We start from the raw sequence: 21,856 nt of genomic DNA on the forward strand, positions 1-21,856 counted from the left end.
TATAAGGTCCCACAGTTGACAGTGCATGTCAGAGCAAAAAGGTTGAAGGAATTATCTGTAGCTCTACGAGACAGGATTGTGTCGAGGCACAGATCTGGGGAAGGGTACCAAAACATTTCTGTAGCATTGAAGGACCGCAAGAACACAGTGGCCTCCATCATTCTGAAATGGAAGAAGTTTGGAACCACCAACACTCTTCCTATAGCTGGCTACCCGGCCAAACTGATCAATTGGGGGAGAAGGGCCTTGGTCAGGGAGGTTACCAAGAACCCAATGGTCACTCTGACAGAGCTCTAGAGTTCCTCTGTGGAGATGGGAGAACCTTCCAGACGGACAACCAATCAGGCCTTTATGGTAGAGTGGCCAGACGGAAGCCACTCCTCAGTAAGAGGCACAAACAGCCCACTTGTAGTTTGCAAAAGGCACCTAAAGGACTTTCAGACCATTAGAAAATAGATTCTCTGTTCTGATAAAACCAAAATTGAACTCGTTGGCCTGAATGCCAAGCGTCACGTCTGGAGGAAACCTGGCACCATCCCTACGGTGAAGCATGGTGGAGGCAGCATCATGCTGTGGGGAGGTTTTTCAGGGGCAGGGACTGGGAGATTAGCTAGGATCGAGGGAAAGATTAACGGAGCAAAGTACAGAGAGATTCTTAATCAAAACCTGCTCCAGAGCGCTCAGGACCTCAGACTGGGGCAATGGTTCACCTTCTAACAGGACAACAACCCTAAGCACACAGCCAAGACAACACAGGAGTGGCTTTGGGACAAGTCCCTGAATGTCCTTGAGCAAGGCTCTCCAGAGGGTGGTGAGGTCTGCACAACGCACCACCGGGGGGCAAACTACCTGCCCTCCATGACACCTACACCACCCGATGTCACAGGAAGGTCAAAATGATCATCAAGGACAACAACCACCCGAGCCACTGCCTGTTCACACCGCTACCATCCAGAAGGCGAGGTCAGTACAGGTGCATGAAAGCTGGGACTGAGAGACTGAAGAACAGCTTCTATCTCAAGGCCATCAGACTGTTAAACAGCCACCACTAACACAGAGAGGATGCCTACATTGAGACCCAATCACTGACCTCTTTAATAAATGGATCATTAGTCACTTTAAACCAATGCCACTTTAATAATGTCTACATATCTTACATTACTCATATCACATGTATATACTGTACTCTATACCATCTACTGCATCCTCATTATGCCGCTCGGCCATCGCTCATCCATATATTTATATGTACATATTCTCATTCACCCCTTTAGATTTGTGTGTATTAGGTAGTTGTTAGGGAATTGTTAGATTACTTGTTAGATATTACTGCACTGTCGGAACTAGAAGCACAAGCATTTTGCTACCCTCGCATTAACATCTGCTAACCATGTGTATGTGACAAATACATTTGATTTGATTTGAATGGCTAGAGCCAGAGCCCGGACTTGAACCTGATCGAACATCTAGAGAGACCTGAAAATAGCTGTGCAGCGATGCTCTCCCATCCAACCTGACAGTGCTTGAGAGTCATCTGCAGAGAAGAATGGGAGGAACTCCCCAAATACAGGTGTGCCAAGCAGGTAGCCTCACTGCCAAAGGTGTTTCAACAAGGTATTGAGTAAAGGGCCTGAATACTACATATTATGTAAATGTGATATTTCTGTTTTTTAATCTTTTTATAAATTTGCTAACATTTCTAAAAACCTGTTTTTGATTTGTCATTATGGGGTATTATGTTTAGATTGATGAGAAAAAAATATATTTGATCCATTTTAGAATAAGGCTGTGAAGGAACAAGATATTGAAGGGGTCTGAATACTTCCTGAATGCATCGTACTCAATGGGCTGGGCGATTCTCATCTCATCAGTCTCAAAACGTAAACTAAAAACTTCGAAGTCAATCAATCTGCCATCATTAACACAATGGATAAAAACAAATGATTATTTTTTTATATATTGAAATTCCACAAATTAACTTTTAACAAGGCAGACCTGTTAATTTCAATAAATTCCAGGTGACTACCTCATGAAGCTGGTTGAGAGAATGACAAGAGTGTCCAAAGCTGTCATTTGAAGAATCTCAAATATAAAATCTATTTTGATTTGTGTAACACTTTTCTGGTTACTACATGATTCCATAGGTGTTGTTTCATAGGTTTGATGTCTTCACTATTATTCTACAATGTAGAAAATAGTAAAAATAAAGAAAAACCCTTGAATGAGTGTCCAAACCTTTGACTGGTACTGTAAATACTGTAACAAGTGTTCCTAATGTTTTTCTCAGTGTTCAACATGATTTTAGACTGTTGTGAACACAACTCCCCTTATTTGTGGAAAAATAAGATTTGACTCAGATGAATTTATAAAAATGTCTAAAAACACGTTTTCCCGTTGTCATTATGGGGTATTGTGTGTAGACGGGTAAATGTGTTTATATTTAATCCATTTTGAATCCAGGCTGTAACAACAAAATAACACAGAATACTTTCTGAAGGCGATGTATATCTGTTCCACCTGAGGTCTGAGACCATGATGCACTGCAGCGCTGCAGAGTGTCACGGAAACTTCCTGTCTGTGTGGGCAGGAAAGCAGGAAGCGGTGTGTTTCTCAGAAATCAGGCGTGATACAGACATAAACATCACAATATACTCCCTCGATGGAAAGAAACAGTTGAAATCAATATTGTAGAGAGTTTCAGCTCCAAAGAGACAGACTCTATCTACCATGTCTTGACCTTATTTCAGGTGTCACGTCCTGACCTTAGTTCATTTTTTATGTCTCTGTTTTAGTTTGGTCAGTGAGTTGGGGTGGGCATTCTATGTTGTGTGTTCTAGGTTTTGTATTTCTGTGTTTGGCCTGGTATGGTTCCCAATCAGAGGCAGCTGCCTATCGTTGTCTCTGATTGAGAACCATAATTAGGCAGCCTGTTTTCCCACTATGGGTTGTGGGTAGTTGTTTTCTGTGTCTGTGTTTCACCATACAGAACTGTTTTGTTTTAGTTTCACTCTCTTTGTTATTTTGTTTAGTGTTTCTGTTCTAATAAATATTACATGAACATTTACCACGCTGCACATTGGTCCGATCCATCCTATTGGTCCGATCCATCCTATTGGTCCGATCCATCCTATTCCTCATCAGAAGAGGAAGAGAACCGTTACATCAGGTGAAGTGATATATTTACCACGCTGCACATTGGTCCGATCCATCCTATTGGTCCGATCCATCCTATTGGTCCGATCCATCCTATTCCTCATCAGAAGAGAACCGTTACATCAGGTGAAGTGATATATTTACCACGCTGCGCATTGGTCCGATCCATCCTATTGGTCCGATCCATCCTATTGGTCCGATCCATCCTATTGGTCCGATCCATCCTATTCCTCATCAGAAGAGAACCGTTACATCAGGTGAAGTTATATATCTACCAGTTATATATCTACCAGTTATATATCTACCAGTTATATATCTACCAGTTATATATCTACCAGTTATATATCTACCAGTTATATATCTACCAGTTATATATCTACCATGTCTTGACCTTATTTCAGGTGTCATTTCCTGCATCTGGGTAATGTCACAAACAGTGTATCATGTTCAGTCATCACCCACATGCTGGGAGGGACTGGAAACGGGACTACATGCCAGTATGTCTTTTAAAGAGCCTGACTGGGTATTGAGTCATGAAATGAACTCTTTGAGGGAAGTCAGTCGTAATGAATCATTCAAAGGTTTCAACATTACCAACTTCTCTTAGGTGGAAATAAGTGTCAAATAGTCACATTCCCAACTTTATTATTGAGTAACACGTGAGTAATATAGTAACAAGTGAGTATATAGTAACATGTGAGTAATATAGTAACAAGTGAGTAATATAGTAACAAGTGAGTAATATAGTAACAAGTGAGTAATATAGTAACAAGTGAGTATATAGTAACAAGTGAGTAATATAGTAACAAGTGAGTAATATAGTAACATGTGAGTAATATAGTAACAAGTGAGTATATAGTAACAAGTGAGTAATATAGTAACAAGTGAGTAATATAGTAACAAGTGAGTATATAGTAACAAGTGAGTAATATAGTAACAAGTGAGTAATATAGTAACATGTGAGTAATATAGTAACAAGTGAGTATATAGTAACAAGTGAGTAATATAGTAACAAGTGAGTATATAGTAACAAGTGAGTAATATAGTAACAAGTGAGTATATAGTAACAAGTGAGTAATATAGTAACAAGTGAGTATATAGTAACAAGTGAGTAATATAGTAACAAGTGAGTATATAGTAACAAGTGAGTATATAGTAACAAGTGAGTAATATAGTAACAAGTGAGTAATATAGTAACAAGTGAGTATATAGTAACAAGTGAGTATATAGTAACAAGTGAGTATATGGTAACACGTGAGTAATATAGTAACAAGTGAGTATATAGTAACAAGTGAGTATATAGTAACAAGTGAGTAATATAGTAACAAGTGAGTAATATAGTAACAAGTGAGTATATAGTAACAAGTGAGTAATATAGTAACAAGTGAGTATATAGTAACAAGTGAGTATATAGTAACAAGTGAGTATATAGTAACAAGTGAGTATATAGTAACAAGTGAGTATATAGTAACAAGTGAGTAATATAGTAACAAGTGAGTATATAGTAACAAGTGAGTATATAGTAACAAGTGAGTATATAGTAACAAGTGAGTATATAGTAACAAGTGAGTATATAGTAACAAGTGAGTATATAGTAACAAGTGAGTAATATAGTAACAAGTGAGTAATATAGTAACAAGTGAGTATATAGTAACAAGTGAGTAATATAGTAACAAGTGAGTATATGGTAACACGTGAGTAATATAGTAACAAGTGAGTAATATAGTAACAAGTGAGTATATAGTAACAAGTGAGTAATATAGTAACAAGTGAGTAATATAGTAACAAGTGAGTAATATAGTAACAAGTGAGTAATATAGTAACAAGTGAGTATATAGTAACAAGTGAGTAATATAGTAACAAGTGAGTATATGGTAACACGTGAGTAATATAGTAACAAGTGAGTAATATAGTAACAAGTGAGTAATATAGTAACAAGTGAGTAATATAGTAACAAGTGAGTATATGGTAACACGTGAGTAATATAGTAACAAGTGAGAAATATAGTAACAAGTGAGTAATATAGTAACACGTGAGTAATATAGTAACAAGTGAGTAATATAGTAACAAGTGAGTATATAGTAACACGTGAGTAATATAGTAACAAGTGAGTAATATAGTAACAAGTGAGTAATATAGTAACAAGTGAGTAATATAGTAACAAGTGAGTAATATAGTAACAAGTGAGTAATATAGTAACAAGTGAGTATATAGTAACAAGTGAGTAATATAGTAACAAGTGAGTAATATAGTAACAAGTGAGTAATATAGTAACAAGTGAGTAATATAGTAACAAGTGAGTAATATTGTAACAAGTGAGTATATAGTAACAAGTGAGTAATATAGTAACACGTGATGATGAAATTACTAGAGCAGATGTCACAGCGTGTTGAAGGAAAACGTTACCTGACAACTCAGACTGATAAAATGACACTTGAACAGACTAATTATATATATATATTTTATTTAACCTTTATTTAACTGGGCAAGTCAGTTAAAAAACAAATTCTTATTTATAATGTCGGCCTACCGGGGCCAAACCCAGACGCCTCTATTTGCACATTATTGAATGTGTTGTTCATCAGGAAAACATTGAAATTGGAAAGCAACATATATTTATACTGTATACACTATGATGTAATTCCTGCAACAAAAATAATACAAACATTAACATAAATGTTGATTTTGTAAGTTAATGGAATAGTTTTTTGACACACTTCCTGAATTAACTCATATACACTGAGTGAACAAAACATTATGAACACCTGCTCTTTCCATGACATAAATTGGCCAGGTGAATCCAGGTGAAAGATATGATCCCACTTGTTAAGTAGAATGAAGGGGAGGAGACTGGATAAAGGAAGGATTTTTAAGCCTTGAGACAATAGAGACATGGATTGTGTCTGTGTGTCCTTCAGAGGGTGAATGGACAAGACAAAATATTTAAGTGCCTTTGAACGGGGGTATGGTAGTAGGTGCTGGGTGCACTGGTTGTGTCAAGAACTGCAACGCTGCTGGGTTTTTCACGTTCTACAGTTTCCGGTGTTTATCAAGAATGGTCCACCACCCGAAGGACATCCAGACAACTTGACACAACTGTGGGAAGCATTGGAGTCAACATGGGCCAGCATCCCTGTGGAACGCTTTCAACACCTTGTAGAGTCCATGTCCCCGACGAATTCAAGGGGGAGGATGAGGAAGGTGTTCTTAATGTTTTGTACACTCAGTGAATACATGAATAAAGATTCTGTTTATTGGGGACGATAAAATACATCCTCACATTGTATAGTAAGTGACAGATAATAGACAGCACACTGTACATTGTAATCACATGATAGAAATGGGTTTGTTCTTCGTCCCAAATGGCATCCTGTTCCCTTTATAGTGCACTACTTTTCACCAGAGCCTTATGCCACACATGACTCCCTCCAGTACACTGAGCTCAGCTTCCACAGGTGGCCTGGTCTCGGTCAGGGATCAATTACATCTGTTTATCTGAGGAGCGCTGTATGGGAACACAGAGATACAGGATAAAGACAGTATGGTGTCTGTATGGGAACACAGAGATACAGGATAAAGACAGTATGGTGTCTGTATGGGGAACACAGAGATACAGGATAAAGACAGTATGGTATCTGTATGGGAACACAGAGATACAGGATAAAGACAGTATGGTGTCTGTATGGGAGCACAGAGATACAGGATAAAGACAGTATGGTGTCTGTATGGTGTCTGTATGGGAACACAGAGATACAGGATAAAGACAGTATGGTGTCTGTATGGGAACACAGAGATACAGGATAAAGACAGTATGGTGTCTGTATGGGAACACAGAGATACAGGATAAAGACAGTATGGTGTCTGTATGGGAACACAGAGATACAGGATAAAGACAGTATGGTGTCTGTATGGTGTCTGTATGGGAACACAGAGATACAGGATAAAGACAGTATGGTGTCTGTATGGGAACACAGAGATACAGGATAAAGACAGTATGGTGTCTGTATGGGAACACACAGAGATACGGGATAAAGACAGTATGGTGTCTGTATGGGAACACAGAGATACGGGATAAAGACAGTATGGTGTCTGTATGGAAACACAGAGATACAGGATAAAGACAGTATGGTGTCTGTATGGTGTCTGTATGGGAGCACAGAGATACAGGATAAAGACAGTATGGTGTCTGTATGGTGTCTGTATGGGAACACAGAGATACAGGATAAAGACAGTATGGTGTCTGTATGGGGAACACAGAGATACAGGATAAAGACAGTATGGTGTCTGTATGGGAACACAGAGATACAGGATAAAGACAGTATGGTGTCTGTATGGTGTCTGTATGGGAACACAGAGATACAGGATAAAGACAGTATGGTGTCTGTATGGGAACACAGAGATACAGGATAAAGACAGTATGGTGTCTGTATGGGAACACACAGAGATACGGGATAAAGACAGTATGGTGTCTGTATGGGAACACAGAGATACAGAATAAAGACAGTATGGTGTCTGTATGGTGTCTGTATGGGAACACAGAGATACAGGATAAAGACAGTATGGTGTCTGTATGGGGAACACAGAGATACAGGATAAAGACAGTATGGTGTCTGTATGGGAACACACAGAGATACGGGATAAAGACAGTATGGTGTCTGTATGGGAACACAGAGATACAGGATAAAGACAGTATGGTGTCTGTATGGAAACACAGAGATACAGGATAAAGACAGTATGGTGTCTGTATGGGAACACAGAGATACAGGATAAAGACAGTATGGTGTCTGTATGGGAACACAGAGATACAGGATAAAGACAGTATGGTGTCTGTATGGGAACACAGATACAGGATAAAGACAGTATGGTGTCTGTCTGGTGTCTGTATGGGAACACAGAGATACAGGATAAAGACAGTATAGTGTCTGTGTGGGAACACAGAGATACAGGATAAAGACAGTATGGTGTCTGTATGGGAACACAGAGATACGGGATAAAGACAGTATGGTGTCTGTATGGGGACACTGAGATACAGGATAAAGACAGTATGGTGTCTGTATGGGAACACACAGAGATACAGGATAAAGACAGTATGGTGTCTGTATGGGAACACAGAGATACAGGATAAAGACAGTATGGTGTCTGTATGGGAACACACAGAGATACAGGATAAAGACAGTATGGTGTCTGTATGGGAACACAGAGATACAGGATAAAGACAGTATGGTGTCTGTATGGTGTCTGTATGGGAACACAGAGATACAGGATAAAGACAGTATGTTGCCATCTTAGATCCTTTATTAGCACAAAGCTAGCCTGGTCCCAGATCTGTTTCCTGCCAACTCCTACAGTATGTCACAGTGCCATCCGTTTTGTCACTAAAGCACCTTATACTACCCACCACTGCGACTTGTATGCTCTAGTCGGCTGGCCCTCGCTACATATTCGTCGCCAGACCCACTGGCTCCAGGTCATCTACAAGTCTATGCTAGGTAAAGCTCCGCCTTATCTCAGCTCACTGGTCACGATGGCAACACCCATCCGTAGCACGCGCTCCAGCAGGTGTATCTCACTGATCATCCCTAAAGCCAACACCTCATTTGGCCGCCTTTCGTTCCAGTACTCTGCTGCCTGTGACTAGAACGAATTGCAAAAATCGCTGAAGTTGGAGACTTTTATCTCCCTCACCAACTTCAAACATCAGCTATCTGAGCAGCTAACCGATCGCTGCAGCTGTACATAGTCTATTGGTAAATAGCCCACCCTTTTCACCTACCTCACCCCCGTACTGTTTTTATTTATTTACTTTTCTGCTCTTCTGCACACCAATATCTCTACCTGTACATGACCATCTGATCTTTTATCACTCCAGTGTTAATCTGCAAAATTGTAATTATTTGCCTACCTCCTCATGCCTTTTGCACACATTGTATATAGACCCCCCCTTCGTTTTCTACTGTGTTATTGACTTGTTAATTGTTTACTCCATGTGTAACTCTTTGTTGTATGCTCACACTGCTATGCTTTATCTTGGCCAGGTCGCAGTTGCAAATGAGAACTTGTTCTCAACTAGCCTACCTGGTTAAATAAAGGTGTTCTCAACTAGCCTACCTGGTTAAATAAAGGTGAAAATAAAAAATAAAATAAAAATGTCGTTGTCATGCCGACCATAACAGCACAAACAGATCTGGGACCAGGCTAGCTGGCACAAGACATAGATTGAAGAAGAGAGAGAAGGCTGTGTGATGTCCCTCATCATAGTAGCAGTGAACTCACCTGAAACTTCCAAATCAGAGCCACGACGACCAGGCCGTAGAAGGTACTCTTAGCGATGAAGAAGCTGTAGGCCAGCTTGGCAGTCTGGGTGCTCTTCACGTAGTACTCTACAAGGACAACAAGACATTGAAATGACCTTGACTAAGATGCTGTCGGGTTAATATTGTTCCGCAGATTAGGCATCTAAATATGATAGTATTGTAAACAGTATTATGTAAACTATAGGTTATATGTATTCCATGTATTTGGCATGAACAATAAGTATTTCAGTATAGAATGGGCACATTTACCTGTCGTCATCCCTCCATCACCACCTTGACATGGAGGAAACAGAGCAGTGTTTCACATGACACAGGCTAAAGTACATCCTAGTTCTACATAATGATGTAGAGAAGCTCACTAGTTTACTTATTATTTTACTAGAGAATGACAAATACAGAGAAGCATACTATTGTCATTCAATGAAACCTGTTTCTTCTCATAAACAAGGACAGTGTTTTAGTTCATCATTTGACCATACCTTCTTCTCCGTTAATGTGATCTGCAACATATATGTCATCGGTCCCATTGAAGAAGCGGACGGTGCAGGTGAATCTGTTAGAGGCCGTGTTCCATGTCTTGGCTGGGACTCTCAGTCTGCTGGTGATACTGTAGCGTCTGTTTTCATCCCTCAAGGCAGTGTTGTCGGTCCCCACTCCATCGGTGATGTTGGCGCCTCCATTTAACTTCCAGAACACAGTGACGTGGTCGGGGTAGAAGTCGGTGGCCACACACACCAACGTCTTCTTCTTCTTCTTGTTTCTATCTTCACACTCCTTAGTGGAGGGTGGAAGGACTTTGACTTTGGGTGGAGTGACAGGGATGTCTGGCTCTGCAGGGAGGAAATAGAAGAAGCTTTAACCTTTAACAGTCAATCAATGGCTCTATTTGTTGTCCACTCAGACCTGAACCTGAGTGCTTTAAAAGAGACGAGACAGAAATGACACCTATAAACCAGTCCTGTCTATCTCCTTCTATAAACCGGTCCTGTCTATCTCCTTCTATAAACTGGTCCTGTCTTTCTCCTTCTATAAACCGGTCCTGTCTTTCTCATTCTATAAACCGGTCCTGTCTTTCTCCTTCTATAAACCGGTCCTGTCTATCTCCTTCTATAAACCGGTCCAGTAACATCAAGGCAACGTGAACCACCAAATTCTGTGTCCAGACAAGCCCATAACACAACATTTCAGTCAGCATCTCAGAGTGAACCTCTTTGTAACCCAGCTGCCAAAGTCATTGTCAAGACCGTCGAACATGAAAGCTATAATATACGATTATTACAGTATTATTACAGTATTATTACAGTATTATTACAGTATTTTTACAGTATTATTACAGTATTTTTACAGTATTATTACAGTATTATTACAGTATTTTTACAGTATTTTTACAGTTTTTTTACAGTATTTTTACAGTATTTTTACAGTATTATTACAGTATTTTTACAGTATTATTACAGTATTTTTACAGTATTATTACAGTTTTTTTTACAGTTTCTTTTTGCAGCATCCTTACCCAGAACTGTTAGCATGGTTCCCTCTCCAAAGTAGGCAGGATAAGCGCCAGAGAACACCACATACTCACAGACAGAAAACCAGGCTGATGCTAGCTAGCAAGTACTGTAGTTGCTGTAGTTTGTCTTTACCAAGGGGGGTTAATACTGTAGTTGCTGTAGTTTGTCTTTACCAAAGGGGGTTAATACTGTAGTTGCTGTAGTTTGTCTTTACCAAAGGGGGTTAATACTGTAGTTGCTGTAGTTTGTCTTTACCAAAGGGGGTTAATACTGTAGTTGCTGTAGTTTGTCTTTACCAAAGGGGTTAATACTGTAGTTGCTGTAGTTTGTCTTTACCAAGGGGGGTTAATACTGTAGTTGCTGTAGTTTGTCTTTACCAAAGGGGGTTAATACTGTAGTTGCTGTAGTTTGTCTTTACCAAAGGGGCTAGTACTGTAGTTGCTGTAGTTTGTCTTTACCAAAGGGGCTAGTACTGTAGTTGCTGTAGTTTGTCTTTACCAAAGGGGCTAGTACTGTAGTTGCTGTAGTTTGTCTTTACCAAGGGGGCTAGTACTGTAGTTGCTGTAGTTTGTCTTTACCAAGGGGGCTAGTACTGTAGTTGCTGTAGTTTGTCTTTACCAAGGGGGCTAGTACTGTAGTTGCTGTAGTTTGTCTTTACCAAAGGGGCTAGTACTGTAGTTGCTGTAGTTTGTCTTTACCAAAGGGGCTAGTACTGTAGTTGCTGTAGTTTGTCTTTACCAAAGGGGCTAGTACTGTAGTTGCTGTAGTTTGTCTTTACCAAAGGGGCTAGTACTGTAGTTGCTGTAGTTTGTCTTTACCAAAGGGGCTAATACTGTATTTCTAGCATGTTTATGTCGACAGAGCTTAACTCTCTTTCTCCGTTAGCTCTATTCACAGGACTAAAACAAACCTAGCTATTTTCCACCTCCTGAATATTTGCATGTTCAACTAATATACCAGATCAATCAACTAGAATTCAACCAATATTTAAAAATCATTCACAATCACAACTCTAGCAGAGTCTTGCCTTTACCTCAGACTGTGAGTCTAGTTCCATTGTCGTAGTAAGTCTGTGTCTTGAAACTCAACTAGATAACAACTAGAACCATGAGAGATGTAGACTGGGTCTGGGCATAGAACCAGACCACTTTATACCTCAATACCATGAGAGATGTGGACTGGGTCTGGGCATAGAACCAGACCACTTTATACCTCAATACCATGAGAGATGTAGACTGGGTCTGGGCATAGAACCAGACCACTTTATACCTCAATACCATGAGAGATGTAGACTGGGTCTGGGCATAGAACCAGACCACTTTATACCTCAATACCATGAGACATGTAGACTGGGTCTGGGCATAGAACCAGACCACTTTATACCTCAATACCATGAGAGATGTAGACTGGGTCTGGGCATAGAACCAGACCACTTTATACCTCAATACCATGAGACATGTAGACTGTTAGAGGAAGATAACTGATGTTTTTACTGTGATCCAGTTACATTAAAACAACCTTTTAGTTTAAAGTGTGACTGTTTTTATAATGCAGAATACTGTATCTCTGTGTTTCCATTTTTCTCTAATATAGATATACAGTATAGACATGCTGAGCCTGGCACCATTAACACAGTACAGTGGAATACTGCTCTAATATAGATATACAGTATAGACATGCTGAGCCTGGCACCGTTAACACAGTACAGTGGAATACTGCTCTAATATAGATATACAGTATAGACATGCTGAGCCTGGCACCATTAACACAGTACAGTGGAATAGTGCTCTAATATAGATATACAGTATAGACATGCTGAGCCTGGCACCGTTAACACAGTACAGTGGAACACTGCTCTAATATAGATATACAGTATAGACATGCTGAGCCTGGCACCGTTAACACAGTACAGTGGAACACTGCTCTAATATAGATATACAGTATAGACATGCTGAGCCTGGCACCATTAACACAGTACAGTGGAATACTGCTCTAATATAGATATACAGTATAGACATGCTGAGCCTGGTACCATTAACACAGTACAGTGGAATACTGCTCTAATATAGATATACAGTATAGACATGCTGAGCCTGGCACCGTTAACACAGTACAGTGGAACACTGCTCTAATATAGATATACAGTATAGACATGCTGAGCCTGGCACCGTTAACACAGTACAGTGGAATACTGCTCTAATATAGATATACAGTATAGACATGCTGAGCCTGGCACCGTTAACACAGTACAGTGGAATACTGCTCTAATATAGATATACAGTATAGACATGCTGAGCCTGGCACCGTTAACACAGTACAGTGGAATAGTGCTCTAATATAGATATACAGTATAGACATGCTGAGCCTGGCACCGTTAACACAGTACAGTGGAATACTGCTCTAATATAGATATACAGTATAGACATGCTGAGCCTGGCCGGCACCGTTAACACAGTACAGTGGAATACTGCTCTAATATAGATATACAGTATAGACATGCTGAGCCTGGCACCGTTAACACAGTACAGTGGAATACTGCTCTAATATAGATATACAGTATAGACATGCTGAGCCTGGCCGGCACCGTTAACACAGTACAGTGGAATACTGCTCTAATATAGATATACAGTATAGACATGCTGAGCCTGGCACCATTAACACAGTACAGTGGAACACTGCTCTAATATAGATATACAGTATAGACATGCTGAGCCTGGCACCATTAACACAGTACAGTGGAATACTGCTCTAATATAGATATACAGTATAGACATGCTGAGCCTGGCACCGTTAACACAGTACAGTGGAATAGTGCTCTAATATAGATATACAGTATAGACATGCTGAGCCTGGCCGGCACCGTTAACACAGTACAGTGGAATACTGCTCTAATATAGATATACAGTATAGACATGCTGAGCCTGGCACCGTTAACACAGTACAGTGGAATAGTGCTCTAATATAGATATACAGTATAGACATGCTGAGCCTGGCACCGTTAGCACAGTACAGTGGAATAGTGCTCTAATATAGATATACAGTATAGACATGCTGAGCCTGGCACCGTTAACACAGTACAGTGGAATACTGCTCTAATATAGATATACAGTATAGACATGCTGAGCCTGGCCGGCACCGTTAACACAGTACAGTGGAATACTGCTCTAATATAGATATACAGTATAGACATGCTGAGCCTGGCACCGTTAACACAGTACAGTGGAACACTGCTCTAATATAGATATACAGTATAGACATGCTGAGCCTGGCCGGCACCGTTAACACAGTACAGTGGAATACTGCTCTAATATAGATATACAGTATAGACATGCTGAGCCTGGCACCGTTAACACAGTACAGTGGAATACTGCTCTAATATAGATATACAGTATAGACATGCTGAGCCTGGCACCGTTAACACAGTACAGTGGAACACTGCTCTAATATAGATATACAGTATAGACATGCTGAGCCTGGCCGGCACCATTAACACAGTACAGTGGAATACTGCTCTAATATAGATATACAGTATAGACATGCTGAGCCTGGCACCATTAACACAGTACAGTGGAATACTGCTCTAATATAGATATACAGTATAGACATGCTGAGCCTGGCACCGTTAACACAGTACAGTGGAATACTGCTCTAATATAGATATACAGTATAGACATGCTGAGCCTGGCACCGTTAACACAGTACAGTGGAATACTGCTCTAATATAGATATACAGTATAGACATGCTGAGCCTGGCACCATTAACACAGTACAGTGGAATATTGCTCTAATATAGATATACAGTATAGACATGCTGAGCCTGGCACCGTTAACACAGTACAGTGGAATACTGCTCTAATATAGATATACAGTATAGACATGCTGAGCCTGGCACCGTTAACACAGTACAGTGGAATACTGCTCTAATATAGATATACAGTATAGACATGCTGAGCCTGGCACCGTTAACACAGTACAGTGGAATACTGCTCTAATATAGATATACAGTATAGACATGCTGAGCCTGGCACCGTTAACACAGTACAGTGGAATACTGCTCTAATATAGATATACAGTATAGACATGCTGAGCCTGGTACCGTTAACACAGTACAGTGGAATACTGCTCTAATATAGATATACAGTATAGACATGCTGAGCCTGGCCGGCACCGTTAACACAGTACAGTGGAATACTGCTCTAATATAGATATACAGTATAGACATGCTGAGCCTGGCACCGTTAACACAGTACAGTGGAATACTGCTCTAATATAGATATACAGTATAGACATGCTGAGCCTGGCACCGTTAACACAGTACAGTGGAATACTGCTCTAATATAGATATACAGTATAGACATGCTGAGCCTGGCCGGCACCATTAACACAGTACAGTGGAATACTGCTCTAATATAGATATACAGTATAGACATGCTGAGCCTGGCACCGTTAACACAGTACAGTGGAATACTGCTCTAATATAGATATACAGTATAGACATGCTGAGCCTGGCACCGTTAACACAGTACAGTGGAATACTGCTCTAATATAGATATACAGTATAGACATGCTGAGCCTGGCACCGTTAACACAGTACAGTGGAACACTGCTCTAATATAGATATACAGTATAGACATGCTGAGCCTGGCACCGTTAACACAGTACAGTGGAACACTGCTCTAATATAGATATACAGTATAGACATGCTGAGCCTGGCACCGTTAACACAGTACAGTGGAACACTGCTCTAATATAGATATACAGTATAGACATGCTGAGCCTGGCACCGTTAACACAGTACAGTGGAATACTGCTCTAATATAGATATACAGTATAGACATGCTGAGCCTGGCACCGTTAACACAGTACAGTGGAATACTGCTCTAATATAGATATACAGTATAGACATGCTGAGCCTGGCCGGCACCATTAACACAGTACAGTGGAATACTGCTCTAATATAGATATACAGTATAGACATGCTGAGCCTGGCACCATTAACACAGTACAGTGGAATACTGCTCTAATATAGATATACAGTATAGACATGCTGAGCCTGGCCGGCACCATTAACACAGTACAGTGGAATACTGCTCTAATATAGATATACAGTATAGACATGCTGAGCCTGGCACCGTTAACACAGTACAGTGGAATACTGCTCTAATATAGATATACAGTATAGACATGCTGAGCCTGGCACCGTTAACACAGTACAGTGGAATACTGCTCTAATATAGATATACAGTATAGACATGCTGAGCCTGGCACCGTTAACACAGTACAGTGGAATACTGCTCTAATATAGATATACAGTATAGACATGCTGAGCCTGGCACCGTTAACACAGTACAGTGGAATACTGCTCTAATATAGATATACAGTATAGACATGCTGAGCCTGGCACCGTTAACACAGTACAGTGGAATACTGCTCTAATATAGATATACAGTATAGACATGCTGAGCCTGGCACCGTTAACACAGTACAGTGGAATACTGCTCTAATATAGATATACAGTATAGACATGCTGAGCCTGGCACCGTTAGCACAGTACAGTGGAACACTGCTCTAATATAGATTTAGTCTCTAGCTGTGCTGTTTTCTAGAACCTTCCATCCCCGATCACGACCTTTGATAAATCTATTCTCCTAATACCAACCAACACCCTGTTCTTACCAGTTTAGAACAAATAGATGAGACAAACATACTATAATCTACTAGGATATCACATCTCTCTTCTCACAATTACGTTGTCTAACTCAAACGACACATAAAGGCAAACATAGTGTACGGATTACTTACCGAGAACTGTTAATTTGGTGCCTGAACCGAAATGTGCCTCATAGTTGGCACAGTGTACAGGCTTAACATCAAAAAGCATTGAGTGGAGTAACACTAGTATGAACTAATCTAATATACTGAATCCACAACCAACTAACTCTTCACATCACTATGCTACTACACCACACATAGACACCCATTAGTTCCATCATGGTGAATATTCTCTTACCCAGAACAGTCAGTTTGGTTCCTGCTCCAAAGAAGGCAGGATTATAGTTGTCACAGTGCGGACATACTGAGCAGTAATGGACCAACTACTACTGCCTTGTTCTATGCTTTTGGCATCAGTAATACTTTAAGAATGCTTGTTTTTAGTCAATTATTCATGTTTTTATGAAGAAAGAAAATAAAAAATCATACATTTCACGATGAGAAAGTAGGAAGTCTTTACCTAAAACAGTGAGTTTGGTTCCTTTGCCAAAGAAGGCTGGTTGGTTTGAAGTCACAGCGTTTTCACATCAACCCTTTAGTTCAGATTGACCACTTTAGGAGACTCTTATTGGCAACGAAACACCTTCAGGGTTACATATTTACATACATATTATGAATCTTTAAGAAGTTAACTTACCTAAAACAGTGAGCTTTGTTCCATTTCCAAAGTAGGGCACACTTCCAGTGTCACATCGCTACTCTCCTCTTCCAAAAATACCTCAGATCTCTCTGTCATTCACCCTCTAGGGAAAATGAACAGAGATACTCAGAGATACAGAGAACAGATACTACCTCAGATCTCTCTGTCATTCTCCCTCTAGGGAAAATGAACAGAGATACAGAGAACAGATAATACCTCAGATCTCTCTGTCATTCACCCTCTAGGGAAAATGAACAGAGATACTCAGAGATACAGAGAACAGATACTACCTCAGATCTCTCTGTCATTCTCCCTCTAGGGAAAATGAACAGAGATACAGAGAACAGATAATACCTCAGATCTCTCTGTCATTCACCCTCTAGGGAAAATGAACAGAGATACTCAGAGATACAGAGAACAGATACTACCTCAGATCTCTCTGTCATTCTCCCTCTAGGGAAAATGAACAGAGATACTCAGAGATACAGAGAACAGATACTACCTCAGATCTCTCTGTCATTCTCCCTCTAGGGAAAATGAACAGAGATACTCAGAGATACAGAGAACAGATACTACCTCAGATCTCTCTGTCATTCTCCCTCTAGGGAAAATGAACAGATACAGAGAACAGATAATACCTCAGATCTCTCTGTCTTTCACCCTCTAGGGAAAATGAACAGAGATACTCAGAGATACAGAGAACAGATACTACCTCAGATCTCTCTGTCATTCTCCCTCTAGGGAAAATGAACAGAGATACAGAGAACAGATAATACCTCAGATCTCTCTGTCATTCACCCTCTAGGGAAAATGAACAGAGATACTCAGAGATACAGAGAACAGATACTACCTCAGATCTCTCTGTCATTCACCCTCTAGGGAAAATGAACAGAGATACTCAGAGATACAGAGAACAGATACTACCTCAGATCTCTCTGTCATTCACCCTCTAGGGAAAATGAACAGAGATACTCAGAGATACAGAGAACAGATACTACCTCAGATCTCTCTGTCATTCATCCTCTAGGGAAAATGAACAGAGATACAGAGAACAGATACTACCTCAGATCTCTCTGTCATTCACCCTCTAGGGAAAATGAACAGAGATACAGAGAACAGACACTAGGAGGTTTTTGTACGAAAGTGAATGGGAGGAGGTTGTTTTTGTATGGAAGTGAATGGGAGGAGGTTGTTTTTGTATGGAAGTGAATGGGAGGAGGTTGTTTTTGTATGGAAGTGAATGGGAGGAGGTTTTTGTACGGAAGTGAATGGGAGGAGGTTGTTTTTGTATGGAAGTGAATGGGAGGAGGTTGTTTTTGTATGGAAGTGAATGGGAGGAGTTTTTTTTGTATGGAAGTGAATGGGAGGAGGTTGTTTTTGTATGGAAGTGAATGGGAGGAGGTTTTTGTATGGAAGTGAATGGGAGGAGGTTTTTGTACGGCGTCTCTATGTGAATATATCACCGTGGCCCCCTGTCCCCACAGTGTGAAAGCATCACACAAAAACACAAATTCTCTCTCATTCTCTCGTCTTTCTCTTCCCTCCTTCCCCCCACCCGGTCTCTCTCTCATTCTCTCGTCTTTCTCTTCCCTCCTTCCCCCCACCCGGTCTCTCTCTCTCTCTCTCTACCCATCTCTCCTTCTCAGTATCTGTCTGTAGCAGCAGGTGTGTCGATATGGGGGTTCCTGTTCCAAACGGACTCTTTCTATTTCTGTCAACAGCGCTAAGAAAAGCAGAGGGGAGGAAGCAGAAGAGAAGACAGAGGAACAGGAGGGGACAGGTAATGTTTTGTTTCTGTTTCGTCCTATAGTGGAGTTGACGCCTCTCTCTGCCATCTCTCTGTCTCTAAAACAGAAAGATGTAATATCAATCAGGGATTCATATGTATTTATATTCGTATATATAATATTTAGAGGGAATCTTAAATACGTTTTCTTTTTGTTTTATATCTGAAGTCATGGAATTGAATCCAGGATAGTTTATAATCTAGGATAGTTTATAATCTAGGATAGTTTATAATCTAGGATAGTTTATAATCTAGGATAGTTTATAATCTAGGATAGTTTATAATCTAGGATAGTTTAGACTCCTGGTTTCATTTCTGTGTAGTCTGACATTTACCCTCCAGAGGTCAGTGTATAATCTAGGATAGTTTATAATCTAGGATAGTTTAGACTCCTGGTTTCATTTCTGTGTAGTCTGACATTTACCCTCCAGGGGTCAGTGTATAATCTAGGATAGTTTAGACTCCTGGTTTCATTTCTGTGTAATCTGACATTTACCCTCCAGGGGTCAGTGTATAATCTAGGATAGTTTAGACTCCTGGTTTCATTTCTGTGTAATCTGACATTTACCCTCCAGGGGTCAGTGTATAATCTAGGATAGTTTATAATCTAGGATAGTTTAGACTCCTGGTTTCATTTCTGTGTAATCTGACATTTACCCTCCAGGGGTCAGTGTATAATCTAGGATAGTTTAGACTCCTGGTTTCATTTCTGTGTAATCTGACATTTACCCTCCAGGGGTCAGTGTATAATCTAGGATAGTTTAGACTCCTGGTTTCATTTCTGTGTAATCTGACATTTACCCTCCAGGGGTCAGTGTATAATCTAGGATAGTTTATAATCTAGGATAGTTTAGACTCCTGGTTTCATTTCTGTGTAATCTGACATTTACCCTCCAGGGGTCAGTGTATAATCTAGGATAGTTTATAATCTAGGATAGTTTATAATCTAGGATAGTTTAGACTCATGGGTTGATTTCTGTGTAATCTGACATTTACCCTCCAGGGGTCAGTGTATAATCTAGGATAGTTTATAATCTAGGATAGTTTAGACTCATGGGTTGATTTCTGTGTAATCTGACATTTACCCTCCAGGGGTCAGTGTATAATCTAGGATAGTTTAGACTCCTGGTTTCATTTCTGTGTAATCTGACATTTACCCTCCAGAGGTCAATGGAAGGTCAACTCTGAGAAACTTCTCCCTTTTTAATCAAATAGTTTAATTTGATACAAGGGTAGACCTATATACCAGGTACATCTGGATGACAGTCAGACAGTCAGAAAAACACCCATATACTGTTTGTTATATCTATCTTTGAAAGTGTAGAACCACTGACTTGGCCTGCAGGTATGAGGACAACGAGGACAACAACTCTAGTATAATGGTTGGCACCTGTACTCTCCTATCTCATAGGATCAGTTATCTGATGCGAAAACAACAACTGAAGGACAGTTTAATGTCAAATACTATCAAATTAGAGATATCAACCACACTAGCTGAACTACCCCCCCCCCCCCCCAGAGATATCAACCCCACTAGCTAAACTACCCCCACCGGGAAAAACAACACTAGCTGAAAAACAACACTAGCCCCCCCCCCCCCCCCCCAAATAGGCCTATCTCCTGTACACTACCACTACTGATTGGCTCAAATGCATTAAGAAGTAAAGAATTTCCACAAATTAACTTTTAACAAGGCACACCTGTTAATTGAAATGCATTCCAGGTGACTACCTCATGAAGCTGGTTGAGAGAATGCCAAGAGTGTGCAAAGCGAACACTTTTCTGGTTACTACATGATTCCATATGTGTTATTTCATAGTTTTGATGTGACTATTATTCTACAATGTAGAAAAGAGTAAAAATAAAGAAAAACTCTGGGATGAGTAGGCATGTCTATCACGGCTCAGGAAAAGACACAGATGCAGACAGTTGAAATAACAGACGTTTATTATATAAACATGGGGCAGGCAAACAACAGGTCAGGGTCAGGGCAGGCAGGCTCAGGGTCAGGACAGGCAGGCTCAGGGTCAGGGCAGGCAGGCTCAGGGTCAGGGCAGGCAGGCTCAGGGTCAGGGCAGGCAGGCTCAGGGTCAGGGCAGGCAGGCTCAGGGTCAGGGCAGGCAGGCTCAGGGTCAGGGTCAGGGTCAGGGTCAGGCAGGCTCAGGGTCAGGGTCAGGGTCAGGGTCAGGCAGGCTCAGGGTCAGGGTCAGGGTCAGGGTCAGGCAGGGTCAGGGTTAGGGCAGGCAGGCTCAGGGTCAGGGCAGGGTCAGGGTCAGGGTTAGGGCAGGCAGGCTCAGGGTTAGGGTCAGGGTCAGGGTCAGGGTCAGGGTCAGGGTCAGGGCAGGCAGGCTCAGGGTCAGGGTCAGGGTTAGGGCAGGCAGGCTCAGGGTCAGGGCAGGCAGGCTCAGGGTCAGGGTCAGGGTTAGGGCAGGCAGGCTCAGGGTCAGGGCAGGCAGGCTCAGGGTCAGGGTCAGGGTTAGGGCAGGCAGGCTCAGGGTCAGGGCAGGCAGGCTCAGGGTCAGGGTCAGGGTTAGGGCAGGCAGGCTCAGGGTCAGGGCAGGCAGGCTCAGGGTCAGGGTCAGGGTTAGGGCAGGCAGGCTCAGGGTCAGGGCAGGCAGGCTCAGGGTCAGGGTCAGGGTTAGGGCAGGCAGGCTCAGGGTCAGGGTCAGGGTTAGGGCAG

The 21,856-nt window shown here is 41.0% G+C and overlaps 1 gene segment (V, D, J or C); it reads right to left on the minus strand.

Moving 5' to 3' along the window:
- Nucleotides 1–5,605: 5,605 nt before the first annotated feature.
- LOC109884463 (T-cell receptor beta-1 chain C region-like) overlaps nt 5,606–21,856 on the minus strand; it is a 31,561-nt gene continuing 15,310 nt past the window's right edge. The window contains 4 exon segments of the C gene segment in view: nt 5,606–6,658; nt 9,427–9,533; nt 9,717–9,740; nt 9,947–10,297. Coding sequence covers nt 6,635–6,658; nt 9,427–9,533; nt 9,717–9,740; nt 9,947–10,297 — 506 coding nt within the window.

The sequence above is a fragment of the Oncorhynchus kisutch genome, linkage group LG7 (genome assembly GCF_002021735.2).
Source record: "Oncorhynchus kisutch isolate 150728-3 linkage group LG7, Okis_V2, whole genome shotgun sequence".
NCBI classification, from domain to species: Eukaryota; Metazoa; Chordata; class Actinopteri; order Salmoniformes; family Salmonidae; genus Oncorhynchus; species Oncorhynchus kisutch.